The sequence below is a fragment of the Acomys minous genome (genome assembly GCF_964271855.1).
Source record: "Acomys minous genome assembly, chromosome: 6".
NCBI classification, from domain to species: domain Eukaryota; kingdom Metazoa; phylum Chordata; class Mammalia; order Rodentia; family Muridae; genus Acomys; species Acomys minous.
The window spans coordinates 43,481,811-43,499,172 of NC_140487.1; the positions used below are offsets into that span (position 1 = coordinate 43,481,811).

A 17,362-nucleotide genomic window follows, 5' to 3' on the forward strand; every position below is an offset into this window, starting at 1 on the left:
AGCCCCCAGCCCTATGCCAACATTATGTGGCCCAGGATGGCCTTGAATTAGCTGTCTGTCTTTGCTTTATAAGTGGGAAGCCCTACACTTGCTTATTGTATATTTTTTATCCTTGGAATAGGTATCCTCCACTAATCCCAGAAATACATTTTTAAAAGATTTATTTAAGGCCAGGCTGGTGTATAGGGCAAGTTTAGGATAGCCAGGGCTATACACAAAGAAACCTTGTCTTGGGGAAGGGGGGAGCAGTATTGGGAGAGTACATTTTTTTTGTTTTGTCTTTTTCTTTATGTTCTGGTTTGTTTTGAATTTTGTTTTTAACAGTTTTCACTGTGTAACTCAGGATAGAATAGAAGTCTTTCTGCTTTCGCCTTCCAAGTGATAGAATTAATAGGCATGCCAATACTTAAAATATTCAAAGCATTTACCACCATCTTTTTTTTTTAAGATTTATTATTTATTGTGTATACAACATTCTGTCTGCATGTACAGAGGGCACCAGATCTCATTACAGATGGTTGTGAGCCATCATGTGGTTGCTAGGAATTGAACTCAGGACCTTTGGAAGAGCAGCCAGTGCTCTTACCCACTGAGCCATCTCTCCAGCCCTTACCACCATCCTTTAAATCAAACATTTTACAGTAGAAACAACTTTCTAAAAATATTAAGGGAAAACTGGACAGTGGTGGCACATGCCTTTAATCCGAGCACTTGGGAGGCAGAGGCAGGTGGATCGCTGTGAGTTTGAGGTCAGCCTGGGCTATAAAGCAAGTCCAGGACAGTCAAGGCTACAGAGAGAAACCCTGTCTCGAAAAACCAAAATAAAGAAAAAAAAAATTAAGGGAAATATGCTGAGTGTTTATTTTCCAGAATACCTTATTCTCTCTGGGACTAAAATGTTCCTCTGATACTTAACTTTGCCTTTAATGACTCTGCTTTGTTTGGTTTTGGGTTTTTTTGGTTTTTCAAGACAGGGTTTCTCTGTGTAGCCTTAGCTGTCCTGAACGCCCTGTGTAGACCAAGCTGGCCTCGAACTCACAGCAATCCACCTGCCTCTGCCTCCCGAGTGCTGGGATTAAAGGCATGACTCTGCTTGTAAAATGAGGTTGTCACTGTTCCATTACTTCATGATTCCTTAGTGCTGGGAGAGCATTAAGGATGCTTAATGATAAGAAAGACAAAAGCTGTGTTGCCGTGGCTATCCTGTGTGCCTATGCTGCTGTTAAATGTTGGATTCTTGTTTTCTGAAACTTTTATTTCTCTATTTTCATACTCTAGAACTCTGTTCTTTATGTTTACAGGTGGTTGAACTAAAATTTGGTGGGAAAGACATCCCTGTAACTGGAGCCAACCGAATTGCCTACATCCACCTGGTGGCTGACTACCGGCTGAACAAGCAGATCCGACCGCACTGCCTAGCTTTCCGCCAGGGCTTAGCCAACGTTGTGAGCCTGGAGTGGCTCCGAATGTTTGACCAGCAGGAAATTCAGGTGTTATGGCTACTGCTCTCAAAGACACAGTTGTCTCAGGAAATAAAACACTTTTTGAAAATCTCCCTTAAGGTTTAACAATTTAACCTTTCTTCTCTTCCCCCCGCCAATCCCCCCAGGTATTAATTTCTGGTGCACAAGTTCCTGTAAGTCTGGAGGACTTAAAATCCTTTACAAACTATTCAGGTATGTGACACCACATTTGGGAGTGCCTTTCCCATAGGCCAGTTGTCACTATAACCTTATATCCCTTTCTTCTCTCCACCTTACTGTGGACCACTATTCTCAGTGACTTGCAGGACTAGTAACAATTACAAGTGTAATTAATCCTTTTCTGGTTTTTATGGTGTTCTGGATCTTGTGTATTTTCTTCTTTACAACTTAGCTTTTTTTATTTCTACTTACAGACATTTGGTTGTTTCCAGTCTTGGTTTTTTTAAGATTTATTTATTTATTTAGTGTGTGTGCGTGAGTGTTATATCTGCATGTACACCTGCGTGCCAGAAGAGGGCATAAGATCATATTTTGGATGGTTTGTGAGCACCATGTCGTTGCCCAGAATTGAACTCAGGACCTCTGGAAGAGCAGACAGTGCTCTTAACCACTGAGCCATCTCCCCAGCCCTCCAGTCTTGCTTTTAAAGAGGGTGATAGGCTGGGCATGTTGGTACACTCCTTTAATCTCAGCACTTGGGAAATGTAAGAGGTGGATCCCCAGGGCTATATAGAGGGCCTTTGTCTCAAACAACAATAACAAAAATAAAAGGGGCAATAGGCTAGCATACCAGTCTGTAGTTAATTTGATTAGCATATGTGAGTCTCTGTCTTCAAGGCCTAGCACATGAATCATTAACTGAATTAATAAGTAAAACAGTTTTAGCCACTCTGTTACCAAAAGAGAAACACTAGTAAAAGACTGAAAATTTAGATTAAGGGAATAAAGCAAAGAATTTAGAATAGGACACTGAATACCTTCCTCGTGCACACGGGTTTATATAAAGGTCTATGCCAACATTGCCTGGCTTTCCTTTTTTTTTTTCTAATTTATTTATTGGGTGTGGTGATGCATTCCTTTAATGCCAGAAGTCGTAGGTGGGGGTGGGGGTGGGGCGACTCTGAGTTTGAGGCCAGCCTAGAGTACATAATGAGTTTTCTGCCAACTAGAGCTGTACACTAGGATCCTGTCTCAGAAACGGAAGTTAATATTGCACAGGTGCTCAGGAATCCCAGAAGATGGAAAGTTCAAACCCAACCTGGGTAAATTAGCAAGATCCTGTCTCAACATAAAGAAAGTAACAAGAAGCTGTTATCTTGGTTGCCTGAGACTCTGGTTCAACCTCCAGATTGAAGAGTGGGGAGGAGACTGTTTTTGAGAAACCCATCTGATTTATAAACCTAGAATATACGTGGCTCATCAAACAGTTCTATATATACAACCCAAGAATTGGTCATTCCACTGACAGCATCAGAAAGAATAGAATACAATTGAATCCAGTAATACAAGCACAGGACATATGTAATGAAAACCGCAAAAAGAACTGTGAGAAATTTAAGGAGCTCTAGCAGGGCCATGGAGACGCAAGCCTTTAATCCCAGCACTTGTTTTGAGCCCAGCCTGGTCTATAGTGAGTTCCAGGACAGCCAGAGTGATTAGACAGAAAACCCCTGTCTCAAAAAAAGAAGAGAAAAGAAAAGAAATAGAAAGCCGGGCAGTGGTGGCAGATGCCTTTAATCCCAACACTTGGGAGGGGAGGCAGAGGCAGGCAGATCACTGTGAATTCAAGGCTAGCCTGGTCTACAAAGCAAGTCCAGGACAGTCAAGGCTACACAGAGAAACCCTGTATCAAGAAAACAAAAAACAACCTAAAAGAAAAAGAGCCTGGTGGTAGTGGTGGCGGCAGCTGTGCATATATACTTTTAAGCCCAGCACTTGGGAAGGCAGGTAGATCTCTTGAGTTTGAGGCCAACCTGGTCTGCATAGTTGCAGGACAGTCAGGGCTATATAGGGAGAACCTTTATTTAAAACACACACAGCACAAAATAAATTCTTAGAATAGAGCAGTGGCCCTTTTCAAAAACAAAGATTTTACTGGGTGGGAAGGAGCAAAACATTTGCATAAAGTCTTGTTTTGTTTTTCTAGACAGGGTTTCTCTGTTTAACAGCCCTGGCTGTCCTGCACTCACTTTGTAGACCAGGCTGGCCTTGAACTCATAGAGATCTGCCTGTCTCTGCCTCTTGAGTGCTGGGATTAAAGGCGTACACCACTACGACTGACACTACCAGTACTCTTAATTGCTATATTATCTTCCAAGCCTCCTCTTTTAAAACCTTTACGACTTTATTTGTGTGCACATACTCATGCACAACAGAATTTTTGTGGTCATCAGAGAACAACTTGTGGCAATCAGTTCTTTCCTTCTAATATGTGAGACCCAAAAATTAAGCTAAGATTAGGTTTGATAGCAAATGCCTAGACCACTGAGCTAATTGGTACACAGGCCTAAGCATAAATGAATCTTGTGCTAAGTGAAAGAGATCAGACCAAAAGGACAGATACTACATGATTCAGTTTATATGAGGCTCCTGAAAGAGGCTCACATACTCATGACTCATGAAGGAGACTCAATTTTCGATTATTCTAATGAGGAGAAAGGCAGGGCTAGGGATCCTGTTAGAGTTGAGAGTAATACAGCATGCGAAAATGAATGTGATCAATACTCTTAAATTGTCACATAAAAGTGGTGTAAATGGTGAATTTTGTTAAATGTTTTGCCACAAAATGAAAAGGGAAATATAGGGCTAGAAAGATACTTGGTAGGTAAAATGATTCTGCTGTTAGGCTTGAGGACCTGATTGTGATTCCAGAGACCCATGTGATAGAAAAAGAGCCACAGACACACACTAAATAAGTGAGCAAATGTAGTTTTGGGGTTTTGTTTGTTTTGGTTTTTTGTTATTGTTTTTTAGTTTTTTGAGACAGGGTTTCTCTGTGTAATAGCCCTGGCTGTTCTGGAACTCTCTTTGTAGATCTGCCTGCCTCTGCTAGGATTAAAGGAATGTGCTACCATGCCCAGCACCAAATGCAATTTTGTTTTTGTATTTGTTTCTTTAGGTTTTCCAAGACAGGGTTTCTCTGTGTAACAGCCCAGGCTATCTTAGACTTAGTTTGTAGACCAGTCTGGCCTGAACTCACAGAGACCCACTTACCTCTGCCTCCCAAGAGCTGGGGTTAAAAGCATGTGCCACCATGCCTGGCTTCAAATGTAATTTTAAATTAATAATGATTTTAAAAATCCAAATTAGGCATAGGTCTCAGGAGGCTGAGGCAAGATTTCTGTGTTCAAGGCAAATCTGGGTTACAACAGGAGACCAGAAGGAGACAGGTGGAAAGGGAAGAGAAGGAAAAGGAGAGAGAAGAAAACAAATGGAACCAGGGTTCCTGTGTTCCGTTGAAGGGCATTTATTGCACTGTTTGTCAAGTTAGAGACAGTGGGTCAAAAGTGCCTGTCTGATCTTTGTGAGAAAAGTGGAAATGTTCTAAATCTGGATATGTCGGTGATTCTAAATTTACTAAAAGTCACTTAAATTTGCATGTATGTATATTTATATGTGTGCTTTTTTTTTCTTCTGTGCTTCCTATTGTAAAAACAAATAATGCCAAAGGTCATAGTGTCTGCACTCTCCAGTTGTATGTTTAAGAAAATGCCATCATTCTGACCTTTCTTTGCCAAGAAATTGCCCTGGGTTGTTTGCCTTCCCTGTCTGCACTGAGAGTTTAATACCTTTAAGGATTCCAGCAATTCCAGTAAATAGATTTAAAATATTACCATAATCATTTTGGTGCCAATTAATGCACTTAAGATATCTTATTGATGTTATTTCTGTAGTGTGATAACAATGAGGGAACAATATATAGCAATTATTTTAGTTTTAGGAAGCACTTAATGAGATTAAAAGCTATAAGTAGCAGATAGTACATTTTAGAATTGTGTCTAATCACAGGCAGGGTGGTTGTCAGCCATATTCTGAACCTAATTATCAGTAAGAGAGGCATTAAAATTATCAAGACATGAGGTCAAATTGGCCAAATGCCTAGCTCCCTGAAGAATAAGATGTCAGTGTCTACTGTTTTTTAGATGTATAGCCAGATTGTCAGATCCTGCTCAAGAAGGGTCTACTGCATGTCTGTTGGTTTCTTTTTCTTTCTACAGCTTTTATTAGTAGACATGCATTCCTAGAAAATTATCATAAGCTCATAAAGCATGTTTTGCTCCCTCATGCTGTTGGTTTCTAGTGTATGCTAGACATCATTTTATGCCCTCATCTTGTTATTCTGGCTTGTTCCACCCTTATCATACCTGCCCTCTACCAAGGACCAGAGGCAGGTATCTTCCAGTTGGGCTCTTAGAAAACCTACTTCCCTCTCTGATAGGCCTCTCAAAACATTGGTGTCACAGTCCCAAGTTTGTCACTCCTACTTCTGTGTTGATTTGGGGGTTTGTTTGTTAGTGGGGTTGGTGTTTTTTGTTTGGTTGCTTGTTTTGGTTTGGTTTGGGTGTACTAGAATTTGCTCTGTAAACTAGACTGGCCTCAAACGCACAGAAATCCACTGGCTTCTGCCTCTTAAATGCTAAGATAAAAGGTATATGCCACAAATGCCTGGCTTGATTTTATTCTTAATGCATCGTGTGTTCGTTTTGTCATAGGGGGCTATTCTGCCGATCATCCAGTCATTAAAATCTTTTGGAGAGTTGTAGAAGGTTTCACTGATGAAGAAAAGCGCAAGTTGCTCAAGTTTGTAACAAGTTGTTCTCGGCCCCCTCTCCTGGGGTTCAAGGTATGCACCTTTCATGCCATTTTCCTTTAAAACCATACAGGACTGGCCACACATGGTCCCATTCTAAGTACTAAGTGTGTAATAATTGTACTTAGGCGTGTGTTATCTAGAGAGCTTGTGTTCAGATAGGCTGCCTGGGATTGAGATCATCAGCCTTGTCAGGCCATGGTAAAAACTTTTCTACTCTGAACTGAAGACTACATGACTTAAAATGTTGGTGTAGTGGAGATGAGCAGTAGATTTTTGGTCATTGTTGTTATTACTACTTGCTTTACATTATCCTAGCATTGTTTGATTACTTCTGAAAATTAGTGTTAAGCTCAAATAACTTGGCCTATTGTTTTCAGTAATTAAAGTTATTTGGGGTTTGGAGAAATAGTTCAATTAAGTAGTAAATACTTGCCATGCAAGCAGGAGGATCTAAATTCAATACTTAGAATTTACCAGACAAGGCAGTGTATGCCTTTAATCTTAGCACTCAAGTGGCTAAGACTCTTATCTTTGGGTTATAGGCTAGCCTGGTCTACAAAGTGAGTTCCAAGCCAGTCAGAGCTAAATAATGAGATCTGCTGTCTCCAAAACAAAATAAACAAGTAGATACCATTACTAGATTGAAGTAGACTGGGCCTCTAATCCCAGCACTAGAGAATTGGAGACAGGAGAATCCTTGGAGCCTACTGAACAGCCAGTCAAGCTGAATTAGCAAGCTTGAAGATCAGTGAAGACCCTATCTCAAAGCATGAGTAGAGGGCCAGCAAGACAGCTCAGCAGGCAACGTCACTTGCCCTGCCAACATGACTACTTGAATCTGATCCTGCTTCAGTACTGGGCATTTGTAATGTCAGCACCCCTACAGTGCTTTGAGATTTGGAAACTAGACATGCCAGGTAATTAGCCTGAATCACACAATGCAGCAAAAGTTCTGTTTTGAAAGAAAGTGGCAGGAGAGAACATACTCCTAAAAAGTTGCCCTGTAATCTCAATATATATTTTACACACGCGCACATACACTTTTTGTTTTGTTTTGTTTTCCGATACAGGATTTCTCTATACACCAGGCTGGCCTCAAACTCAGAGATCCACCTGCCTCTGCCTTCCAAGTGCTAGATCAGAATTTTGTTTTGTTTTGTTTTGTTTCAAGATAGGGTTTCTCCATGTAACCTAGACTGCCCTGGATTTGCTTTGTAGACCGGGTTGGCCTCTGCCTCTGCCTCGCAAAGGCTGGAATGAAAGGCATACGCCACCACTCGAAAGCAACTGAGGAAGTCACCCAACCTCTTGCTTCCACATGCACACCAATACCCACCCACACAAACATGCCACACACAAAACAAGTTGCTTGAGAGACATTTAATGATATTTTCTATATTCATTGTAAAATAAGATAAAGAAGCATTCACATTTAAGAAATACATAATAGAATCAGCAAGATGGCCCAGCTGGGGCTGTTGAGGTAGCTCACTGGGAAAAGGCACTTGCTGCCAAAAATCACAACCTGAGTTTAACCCCCAAAACCTGTGTGATGGATGGAAAAGAACAGGAAGCAGCTATCCATAATGCTGGGTTTGGAGACAGTGAGTAATAAGAAAGGTCTGTTCATGAAACAAGTAGGGCAGAAACAGTGGGACTCTTTCAAGTTACTGGAGCAAGGTAAATAGCCAGGTTTATTGGCCATGAATAGAGAGCAAAGATATATCAAGTACTCTGGAGGGATAGACCAGCCATTAAAAGTAATGGCCACTCGTAGGACCCAGCAGCATGACAGCTCACAGCTGCCTGTGTGACTTCAGTTCCAGAGCATCATCTTCTACTCTCTGTGGGCACCAGGCAATGTGGTACACAGACATGATGCAGGCAAGACACCCACACACGTAAAATTAAAATATATCATTTAAAATGTCAAGATTAGAGGCTAACATGGTGTACAGAGTAAGTTCTAGAACAGCCTGGGTTACACATAGAAACCCTGTTTCAAAACACAACTATAAGAAAGTTGTCAAGAATCATGAAATAGAAAATTTAAAAACAAGATAAACATGAACTGTTAAATAAGGAGTAAACCAAGACTGAACTCACTTAGGAAAGGAAAAGCTATATAGTAATACTTGCCTGTAATCCAGCACTTTGTAAAGCTGAGGCAGGAGGAATAGTCGTTCTAAGCTGTCTCATAATACATAGAAAGACCCTGTCTTCCAAGAAAGAAAAGAGTTCTATAAGCCTGGCTTGGTGGCTCATGCCTCTAATCTCAGCACTTGGGAGGCAGAGGCAGGTGGATCACTGTGAATGGGCCAGCCTGGTCTACAAAGTGAATCCAGGGCAGTCAAGGTTACACGGGGAATCCCTGTCTTGGGGGGGTGGGGGGGAGGAAGGAAGGAAGAAAAAGAAGAAAAAATTCTGATCCAGCACTTGGATGGCAGAGGCAGGTGATCTCGGAGTTTCAGGCCAGCCTGGTGTACAGAGTGATTCCTAGACAGCCAAGCCTCACATAGAAAAACCCGAAGAGTTCTATAACAGTTTTTACAATTATTATGTTAGATTTCAGAGTCAGAAAAGCAAGTTGACCTTGAGGCTTGAGTGCTCCAGAGCAGATAGACACAGAGAGAGGAAGAAGAAACTCACTCTCTACAGATGTGGGGAAGAACAGCATCTCCTAAAAGCTAGTTAGCTGCTATGTTTAAGAAATGGGATTGGTTTTGTATTTTTGTTTTGTTTTTTGAGACAAGGTCTCTCTTTGTATCCTTGGCTGTCCTGGACTCGCTTTGTAGACCAAGCTGGCCTCGAACTCACAGCGATCTGCCTGTCTCTGCCTCCCGAGTGCTGGGATTAAAGGCTTGCGCCACCACGCCCAGCTAAGAAATGGGATTGTTGCAGACAAAAATTGTTAAGTGCTATAGAAAAAATTGTAAAGTTACCATCAGACCACACAGTAAATTGATGATTTTTTTCATTCTGAATTAATGCAAATCTCCATTGTATTGCATTTAATTACATATAAAATGGTGCCATTGACTCAGATTTCAATAAAGAACTTCATCTTTTCACTTTTAAAACTCCAAGTAAGAAAAGTAAAGTAAAAATACTCGAAGTAGGAAACTCAACTAACATTATGAAAGAGATAATAAAACATGATGTATTGGTGGCTGGAGAGATGGCTCAGTGGTTAAGAGCACTGACTGCTCTTCCAGAGGTCATGAGTTCAATTCCTGGCAACCACATGGTGGCTCACAACCATCTATAATGAGATCTGGTGCCCTCTTCTGGCATGCAGGTGTACATGCAGGCAGAACACTGTGTATGTAATAATAACTCTTTAAAAAAACAAAAAAAACATGGTGTATCTCTGTGAGTGTATCCAGAACTTTGCATTTACAAAAAAACCTCAGACCCTGCCATCAAATCTTTTCTGTCTTAAGTTTGTCGTGCTTTTATTTTTGTTTCTTGAAGTGGAGATTCATTGTGGCACATCAAGCTGTAATTAGAGATAAAAAAAGAATGCTTTACTCTCATTTGTGCTTGGGTGTGAGACAGGGTGTTGTTACTATATTTCAGCCACCTTCTCTGTCTATCTGAAACAGAACTTCACTGGCCTGGGGGTCACAGCAGACCTCCTAATTGCTGGAGTTTGCAGGTGTGCAACCTCACACTTAGACGCCCCATAACGGTTTAAGCATTTTAGCCACACATAGTTGTGGGGGTTTTTGTTTTTGTTTCCTCCAGGCAGGGTTTCTCTGTGTAGTCATGGCTGTCCTAGACTCATCCAGGCTGGCCTTGAACTCACAGCGATCCACCTGCCTTTGCCACCCCTAGTGCTGGGATTAAAGGTGTATGCCACCACACCCAGCCCACACATAGTTCTTAAAGTTCCTTTTTGACAGAGTGATAAAGAAAGATCTAGGTCTTTTGTTTATTTGAGACAGGGCCTCTATTATGTAGCTCAGCCTCCCAAGTGCTTGGACTAAAGGCATGTCCAACCATGTTTGGCACATCCAGGATTTTATAAGGCCCTTCCCAGGTTGTGTTCTTACTCAGTGCAGAATCATAATATACATTCTGAGTTCAAGAGGCACATGTAGCAGTCTACTGAAGTGGCAGTTCCAAACAGCTGAGTGTGTCCTGCCTTGTGCCAGCTTCCTGCAGAATCTATTATCACGATATGAGTATTGTTTAAATTTTGTTGTCTGTTCTCCTGTAATAGCTGCAAGATAACTACTGTTCTTTATGTTGTTAGATTTGTTTTTCCTTCTAACAAAAATCTATGTTTTTAGCATAGCAAATGGGAAGCAGTAGTTTGGCAGGAAGAAAAGGATCTGTTCTTTCCCGTTCAAGCCACTGTTAAGTTTTGTTTCATTCATAAGCTGCTGCTTTTATTCAGCATTATCTTGGCCTGGAGAAACAGCTTACAAGTAAAGCACTTGTAAGCATGTGCAAACCCTGACTTAGATCCCAAGTACCACCTCCAAAAAAACTCAGGACCTTTTTTTTTAATGTGTTAAATACTCTTTTAATTTGGAGCGGGGAAGGTGCCTTAGTCAGGGTTACTGTTGCTTCAATAAACACCATGACCAAAAGTAACCTGGAGAGGAAAGAGTTTTTTTGGCTTACACTTCCACATCACAGTTCCTCACTGAAGGAAGTCAAGACTAGAACTCAAGCTGGGCAGGAGTCTGAAGGCAGGAGCTGATGCAGAGGCTATGGTGGAGTGTTGCTTGCTGACTCTAAAGAGACAAGAGCTATAGCCCAGCGTTGGCCCCACCTACACTGGGTTGGACCCTCCTCCATCAATCACCGATCAAGAAAATTCCCTACAGCGATGGCTCAGAGGTTAAGAGCACTGGCTGCAGCCTGGGCTGGTGGCACAAGCCTTTAATCCCAGGTGTGAGTTCGAGGCCAGCCTGATCTACAAAGCAAGTCCAGGACAGCCAAGGCTACACAGAGAAACCCTGTCTCACAAAAACAAAAAACAAAACAAAACAAAAAGAGCACTGGCTGCTCTTCCTGAGGTCCTAAGTTCAATTCCCAGGAACCACATGGTGGCTCACAACTGTCTATAATGAAATCAGGTACCCTCTTCTGGCATGCAGGTAAAATACTCATCTATATAAAATAAGTGAATCTTTAAGAAAGAAAAAGAAAATGCCGTACAGCAGTGTTTCTCAACCTTTCTAATGCTGTAACCCTTTAATATAGTTCCTCATATTGTGGTAAGCTCCAACCATAAAAAAGTTCTTTTTACTACTTTTAACTATAATTTTTGTACTGTAAATACCTGTTTCACAATGGTCTGAGGTAACCACTGCTCTGCAGGCTTCCCTACAGCCCGTTTTCTCAACTGAGGCCCCCTCCCCTTTAATGACTCGAGCTTTGTGGCAGTTGACAAAGAACTAGCCAGTACAGTGAGCTTGATTCCTGTCCCACATACTTGAAAATAGGAACTAACTCCTGCAAGTTGTCTTCTGACCTCCATATGTGTTTCATGGTGTGTGGTTTAATTTTATTGTTTGTTTTCTTTTCCAGATAGGGTTTCTCTGTGTCATCTTGGCTGTCTTGGAATTTACTTTGTAGACAAGATGGGCCTTGACCTCACATAGATCCACTGCCTCTGACTCCTAAGTACTGGGATTAAAGGCCTGCACCACCACTCCCTGGTTTAAATTTTTTTTGATAACTTGAAACCATGCTGGCTATGTGGGGCAGCACCCAGTGCACAGGTCCCTCAAGTTACTTGCTTTCTGTATAGCGGTTGTGCTTTGTTCCCATTTCTATCATGTGTGTGTGTGTGAGTTATTGACACATCTACAGGGCTTCTAAATTCAAGATGCATAACTGCACTTAATTTGAAGTGTCTAGCTGACCCTTGTGTGTGTGTTTTCTCTCTCTGCTCCCGCTTCCCTCTTTTTTGAGATGGAGCTCTTACTCGGTAATATGGCCTGGCCTCAAGCTCACAATCCAATCCTAGTCCCGCCTCAGCTTCCTGGGTGCTGTGATAAGAGAGGGGGATCAGGAGCTGGAGAGATGGCTGGGTGGTGGTGGTTGTCGTTGTTTGGTTTTCAAGACAGGGTTTCTCTTTGCTGTCGTGGAACTCTCTTTGTAGACCAGCTGGCCTCAAACCCCCATTGATCCTCTGCCTCTTCCTCATGATGGCTGGGATTAAAGAGTGTGCCACTGTGCCTGGCACTACAGCTGTCCCTACAGAATGCCTACATGTGCCTCACAACTAGATGCAACTGCAGTTCTGGTGATCTGGTGCCCGTTTCTGGCCTCTTTTTGCACCAGACATAATATGTGGTTTACACACATACATGCAGGCAAAACTCTCATACACATAAAACAAAAATAAATTAATCTTTTTTTTAAGGCGGGGTGATGGATAGCCAGGCGTGGTGGCACATACCTTTAATCCCAGCACTTGGGAGACAGAAGCAAACAGATCTCTTGGGTTTGAGGAACTCTGAGTTTAATGCCAGCCTGGTCTACGTAGAGTTCTAGGACAGCCCGGGATGTTACACCAATACCCATGTCTAGTAGATTACAGCCGCGTGTAACCTCAGCTTCAGGGCTATACTGACACCTCCAGCTTCTGGGGCCTTCCCTCACATGCACAGACACACAGACATGTTCACATACATAATTTAAAATAAATGTTTTTGTGTTTTGCTTTTTTTCATTTTGTTTGCTTTTTATTTTTCAAGACAGGGTTTCTCTGGGTAGCCTTGGCTGTCCTGGACTCACAGCGATCCGCCAGCCTCTGCCTCCCAAGTGCTGGGATTAAAGGTGTACATAAAAACATTTTTTTAGGGCTGGAGAGATGGCTCAGCAGATAAGAGCACTGACTGCTCTTCCAGAGGTCCTGAGTTCAATTCCCAGCAACCACATGGTGCCTCACAACCATCTGTAATGTGATCTGATGCTCTTCTCTGGCCTGCAGGGTGGTACATGCAGGCAGAGCACTATGTACGTAATAGTAAAAAAAAAAAATCTTAAAAAAAAAAACACTTTTTTTTTTTTGAAAGAAAGAAAATACCCTGGGCGGTGGTGTCCCAGCACTCAGGAGACAGAGGCTGGTGGATCACTGTGTGTTCGAGAACAGCCTAGTCTATAAAGCAAGTCCAGAATAGCCAGGGTGACACAGACAAACCCTGTCTCGAAGAGGAAGGAAAGAAAGGAAAGAAAGAAAAAATTTTTTTTTGAGAAAAGCAGCTGCCAGAGCCCTCTAACCATACTTTGTTCCCCGTCTTTTAGGAGCTGTACCCTGCATTTTGCATTCACAATGGAGGCTCTGACCTTGAGCGGCTACCTACAGCCAGCACCTGCATGAACCTGCTGAAGCTCCCGGAGTTTTATGACGAAGCCCTGCTGCGAAGCAAGCTGCTGTACGCCATAGAGTGTGCTGCTGGCTTTGAGCTGAGTTGAGCCCAGGAAACTGATTTGACCCAAAGGCAGCCAGCACCTGCCAGACCCATGAGAGCACTCAGGCGGGACCCTCAGCTCTCCTCAAGCCTTCTATCTGGCATTCCTCCTTCTCTGATTTTTTTTTTTTAGATGATTTTTTTTGTGACACGGTCACTTACATAGATGGACATTGCTTTTCACATAACCTAACCATTGTTATGTGCCATGTGGCTGGTTTAGTAATTTTGCCAAGAAGAGCAAGATTTTAGAATAGTGGCAACTCAGTGAAATTAACCAAAGATGAAGCTTTGGCCTTGCTGACCCAGTTTATATCCCCTCCTGGGTCAGGCACCTGTATCTGCAGGCGGAATCTGGGGCTGATATGTAGAGCTCCAAGCCACTGCTTCTCATGTGGTTGATTGTTTACAAGCCTAATTGTAAAAACTGAAGGCATTTTTCCTGCTGCCTTTTCCCAAGGTGGATAGGTTTGGAAAATGGATAACGCTAGTATTATTTTATTTGTGCTTTTTAAGCCATGTCCCCCAGGTGGGACTCGCATGCTTGTCTTTAGACTCCTACTGACCTGCATCATGAGGTTTGGACATGGCTCTGTGGGTGTGAGGTGGCTGCTGCCCTCATTGCTCTTTGCCTGTCTCCGTTTTGTGCCTGGACATTTTTCCAGGTAGGCAGAGGAGGAAGGTCCCCACACTTCCTGAGGTACTGTGTCAACCTGAAGTGAGTTGACAGCTGGGGGATGTGGGCACTGCAGCTTTTATTAAAGTCATTTGAACCAAAGTGACAGGCTGCGTCTATCCGTGATCCACACGCCCTCCTGGCCTTGCAATACTGCCCATCATCTTGGTCATGGGGTGGGGGGCGACTTAGCAGTCCTCAGCACCTCTGCTTCCTATGCTGTTTGGATAAGAAGACAGCATCCTTGACACATGACAGGGAAAAGCATCGGGCCAGGTGATTCTCACTTAGGCACTTTATCAGGGTCCAACTTGTTGCATGGTGACTACAGCCTCTGCAAACAGGAAGCAGGAAAGCATCCAGGATCAACATGGAGCTGGTGAGGACTCCAGATCCTGTGCCTCTCCCAAGTCCAGCATCTTTGTGCCTGAAGGCTTTTTGTGCTGTTGGGGTTAGGTGACCAGAATTAGCAATATACTTTTAAATGTGGGAAAATGGAATGACACTTTTAAGACAATGACCATTATCAGATAAAATGTGTAATTTCTTAATTTGAATAATAAAGTGTTTAAATGCTATTTGTAGTCTTGATACATAGGAAGAAATAGCATTTATCTTGATTTGATTCTATCTTTTGTTTGGGCAATGTTTATATTGGATGTCCTACATCCTTGGTTAATTTGTGTAGTAGTATTTTAGAATTGAAGTATCTGAGACTGGAGATTGGCAGTTTACATATTTGTGGGTTGTTTTTTTTTTCTGTTGGCTCTTCTGAGCTTAGTTATTTATTTGTACATCCTAATGGATAAGTATTTACATTAAATCTTTTCCCCAAGAGCGTGTTGGAGTGCTGCCCCAGGTCACTGGTCAGTTGTGTTCTGCTGTAGTAAACTTCCTCGTCCAGGTCACATGTATGCAGTATAGGAAGCTATGCAGCCTTTGGTCTCTTGAATTTGGGGCCATCATTATTCTGGGACTACCCACCAGGGGTGAGGGTCTCAGGGACTAACTCTCAATGGATCTTATATTAAATTACTGAGAGAGGAAAAAACTCTTAAAGGAAAATTCTCATTTCCTCAATGTTCTAGGTGCATTTGTGTTTGGTTCTATTTGCTTACTTTGGGTAACTTTTTTTCTAAGACTTAAACATTGGGTTGGTGGTTGATTATTACAGGTGTTTCTCATGGGCTGTTACATACTTACAGAGCTTTGCTTTGGTGTCCGTGGGCTCACCACATAAGTGTTCTCTGATCACATCATAAGCACCAGTTGTATACTGTCACTTAAGTGGGCTCAGTGTGAGCTGTAGTGTACTGAGCTGCTGGCACCTTGTGAACATGCTTAGGAATGTGTGTGGTAAAGCTGAAAACAGCATTAATTTAAAACTTTATAATTACTCAAATGGAAATTAAGAGCCCACTACTCTTCACTTATATTCACAGACTGTCATCACAGTCTATTGTACAGTAGTGTCATTGTCTCCAGGCCATAAAGCTTCCCTAAACAGCACTGCACTTGAGCAGGCCCAGCTGGCCTTAAATTCTGGGCTTAGGTAGTGACCTAAACAGACGCGGGGCCCAGAGGTCCAGTGCAGAAGTTCACTGAACACATAGAAGCCTCTGTTCTAGAAACATAAGGGTTGGGTGACTACAGGCACAAGTATACTTCAACGGAGTGCAGTTCACAGGTGCTACACTTCTTTCTACAGGCTGCACATAGCAAGTCCATAAATGTGAGCTCTTAGTGTCTTTGTGACAGGTTTAGCGGTTGTCACATTTCAAACTTATTGTACCACTGTTACATTGTAATGGTTGTCTGTGATCATCAGTCTTTGTTATTTCTGTAAGAAATTGTTTTGACACTGTGAGTTCGAGGCTCGCCTGGTCTACAGAGCAAGTCCAAGGCAGCCAAGTCTACACAGAGAAACCCTGTCTCAAAAACAAAACAAAAAAGAAATAAAGAAATTGTTTTGAGCCAGGTGGTGGTGGCGCACACCTTTAATGCCAGTGCTCAAGAGACAGAGGCAGGCATATTTCCGGGTTCAAGGCCAGCCTGATCTACGGAGTGAGTTCCAGGACAGCCAAGGCTACACAGAGAAACCCTGTCTCGAAAAGCCGAAGAAGAAGAAAAGAGTTTTGGGCCAGGCCAGTGGTGGCACACCCCCTTAATCCAGCATTTGGGAGGCAGGGGCAAGTGCATCTCTGAATTCAAGGCCACTCTGGTTTGCAGAGTAAGTTCTCGGACAGGGCTACACAGAGAAACCTTGTCTTAAGAAAAGATAAATAAATTGATTATTTTGGGATACCATAGGCTAAAACCAGATAAGATAATGAACTTAATGTATAAATATGTTCTGACTACTAAAAGTATTCTCCCCCTGTGTTCCTCCTATTAAGTGTCTCTGTTCCCACAATTAGAAACATTTTGATGTCAAAACAGTAACTGCACAGTAACCTCTGCATGTGAAGTACAAGGAGTTGCTCGTCTCTGAACCAAGAGGGAGAGCTAGAGGTAGAGAGAGGTTGAGGTAGGTCGAGGTAGGCCACCATGGAAGAGCACATGTCTTACATGAGTGAGAGCCTGGGTTTGTACCTAAGCACATTAAAAACAGCAAAACTACAAACGATTAGGTTTAGTGAAGGCATGTTGAAAAGTACAGTGAGGGCTAACTGTGGAACACACACCTAGAGCAAAATGCTACAAGTTCTAGACCAGTGTGGGCTGTGTAGTTATCAATCTGTCTAGGGCTACCAACCCAGATCGTGTCTCAAAGAAAGTCAAAAAAAGAAACTTCAGGCTGAAAGCCTGTGCCTTAACCAAGCTGTGACTACAGAGGAAAAGCTCTGGAACTCAAGTGCTGCTCTAGGGTGTGCAAGTTAAGAGAAGGCAGCAGTGCCTTGCTATGGAGAAAGTCTAACTGAGCTAGGTGGATCACACCAGCCACATCATGGAC

The 17,362-nt window shown here is 42.5% G+C and overlaps 1 protein-coding gene across 1 annotated transcript in view; it reads left to right on the forward strand.

Moving 5' to 3' along the window:
- The window catches only part of UBE3C (ubiquitin protein ligase E3C), a 100,595-nt gene extending 86,084 nt beyond the window's left edge, over positions 1-14,511 (forward strand). Inside the window, exons 20-23 of the mRNA XM_084786954.1 lie at positions 1,302-1,490; positions 1,610-1,676; positions 6,197-6,327; positions 13,567-14,511. Coding sequence (XP_084643080.1) covers positions 1,302-1,490; positions 1,610-1,676; positions 6,197-6,327; positions 13,567-13,737 — 558 coding nt within the window. The 3' untranslated portion in view covers positions 13,738-14,511. The remainder of the gene's footprint in view (positions 1-1,301; positions 1,491-1,609; positions 1,677-6,196; positions 6,328-13,566) is intronic.
- The last annotated feature ends 2,851 nt before the right edge of the window (positions 14,512-17,362 follow it).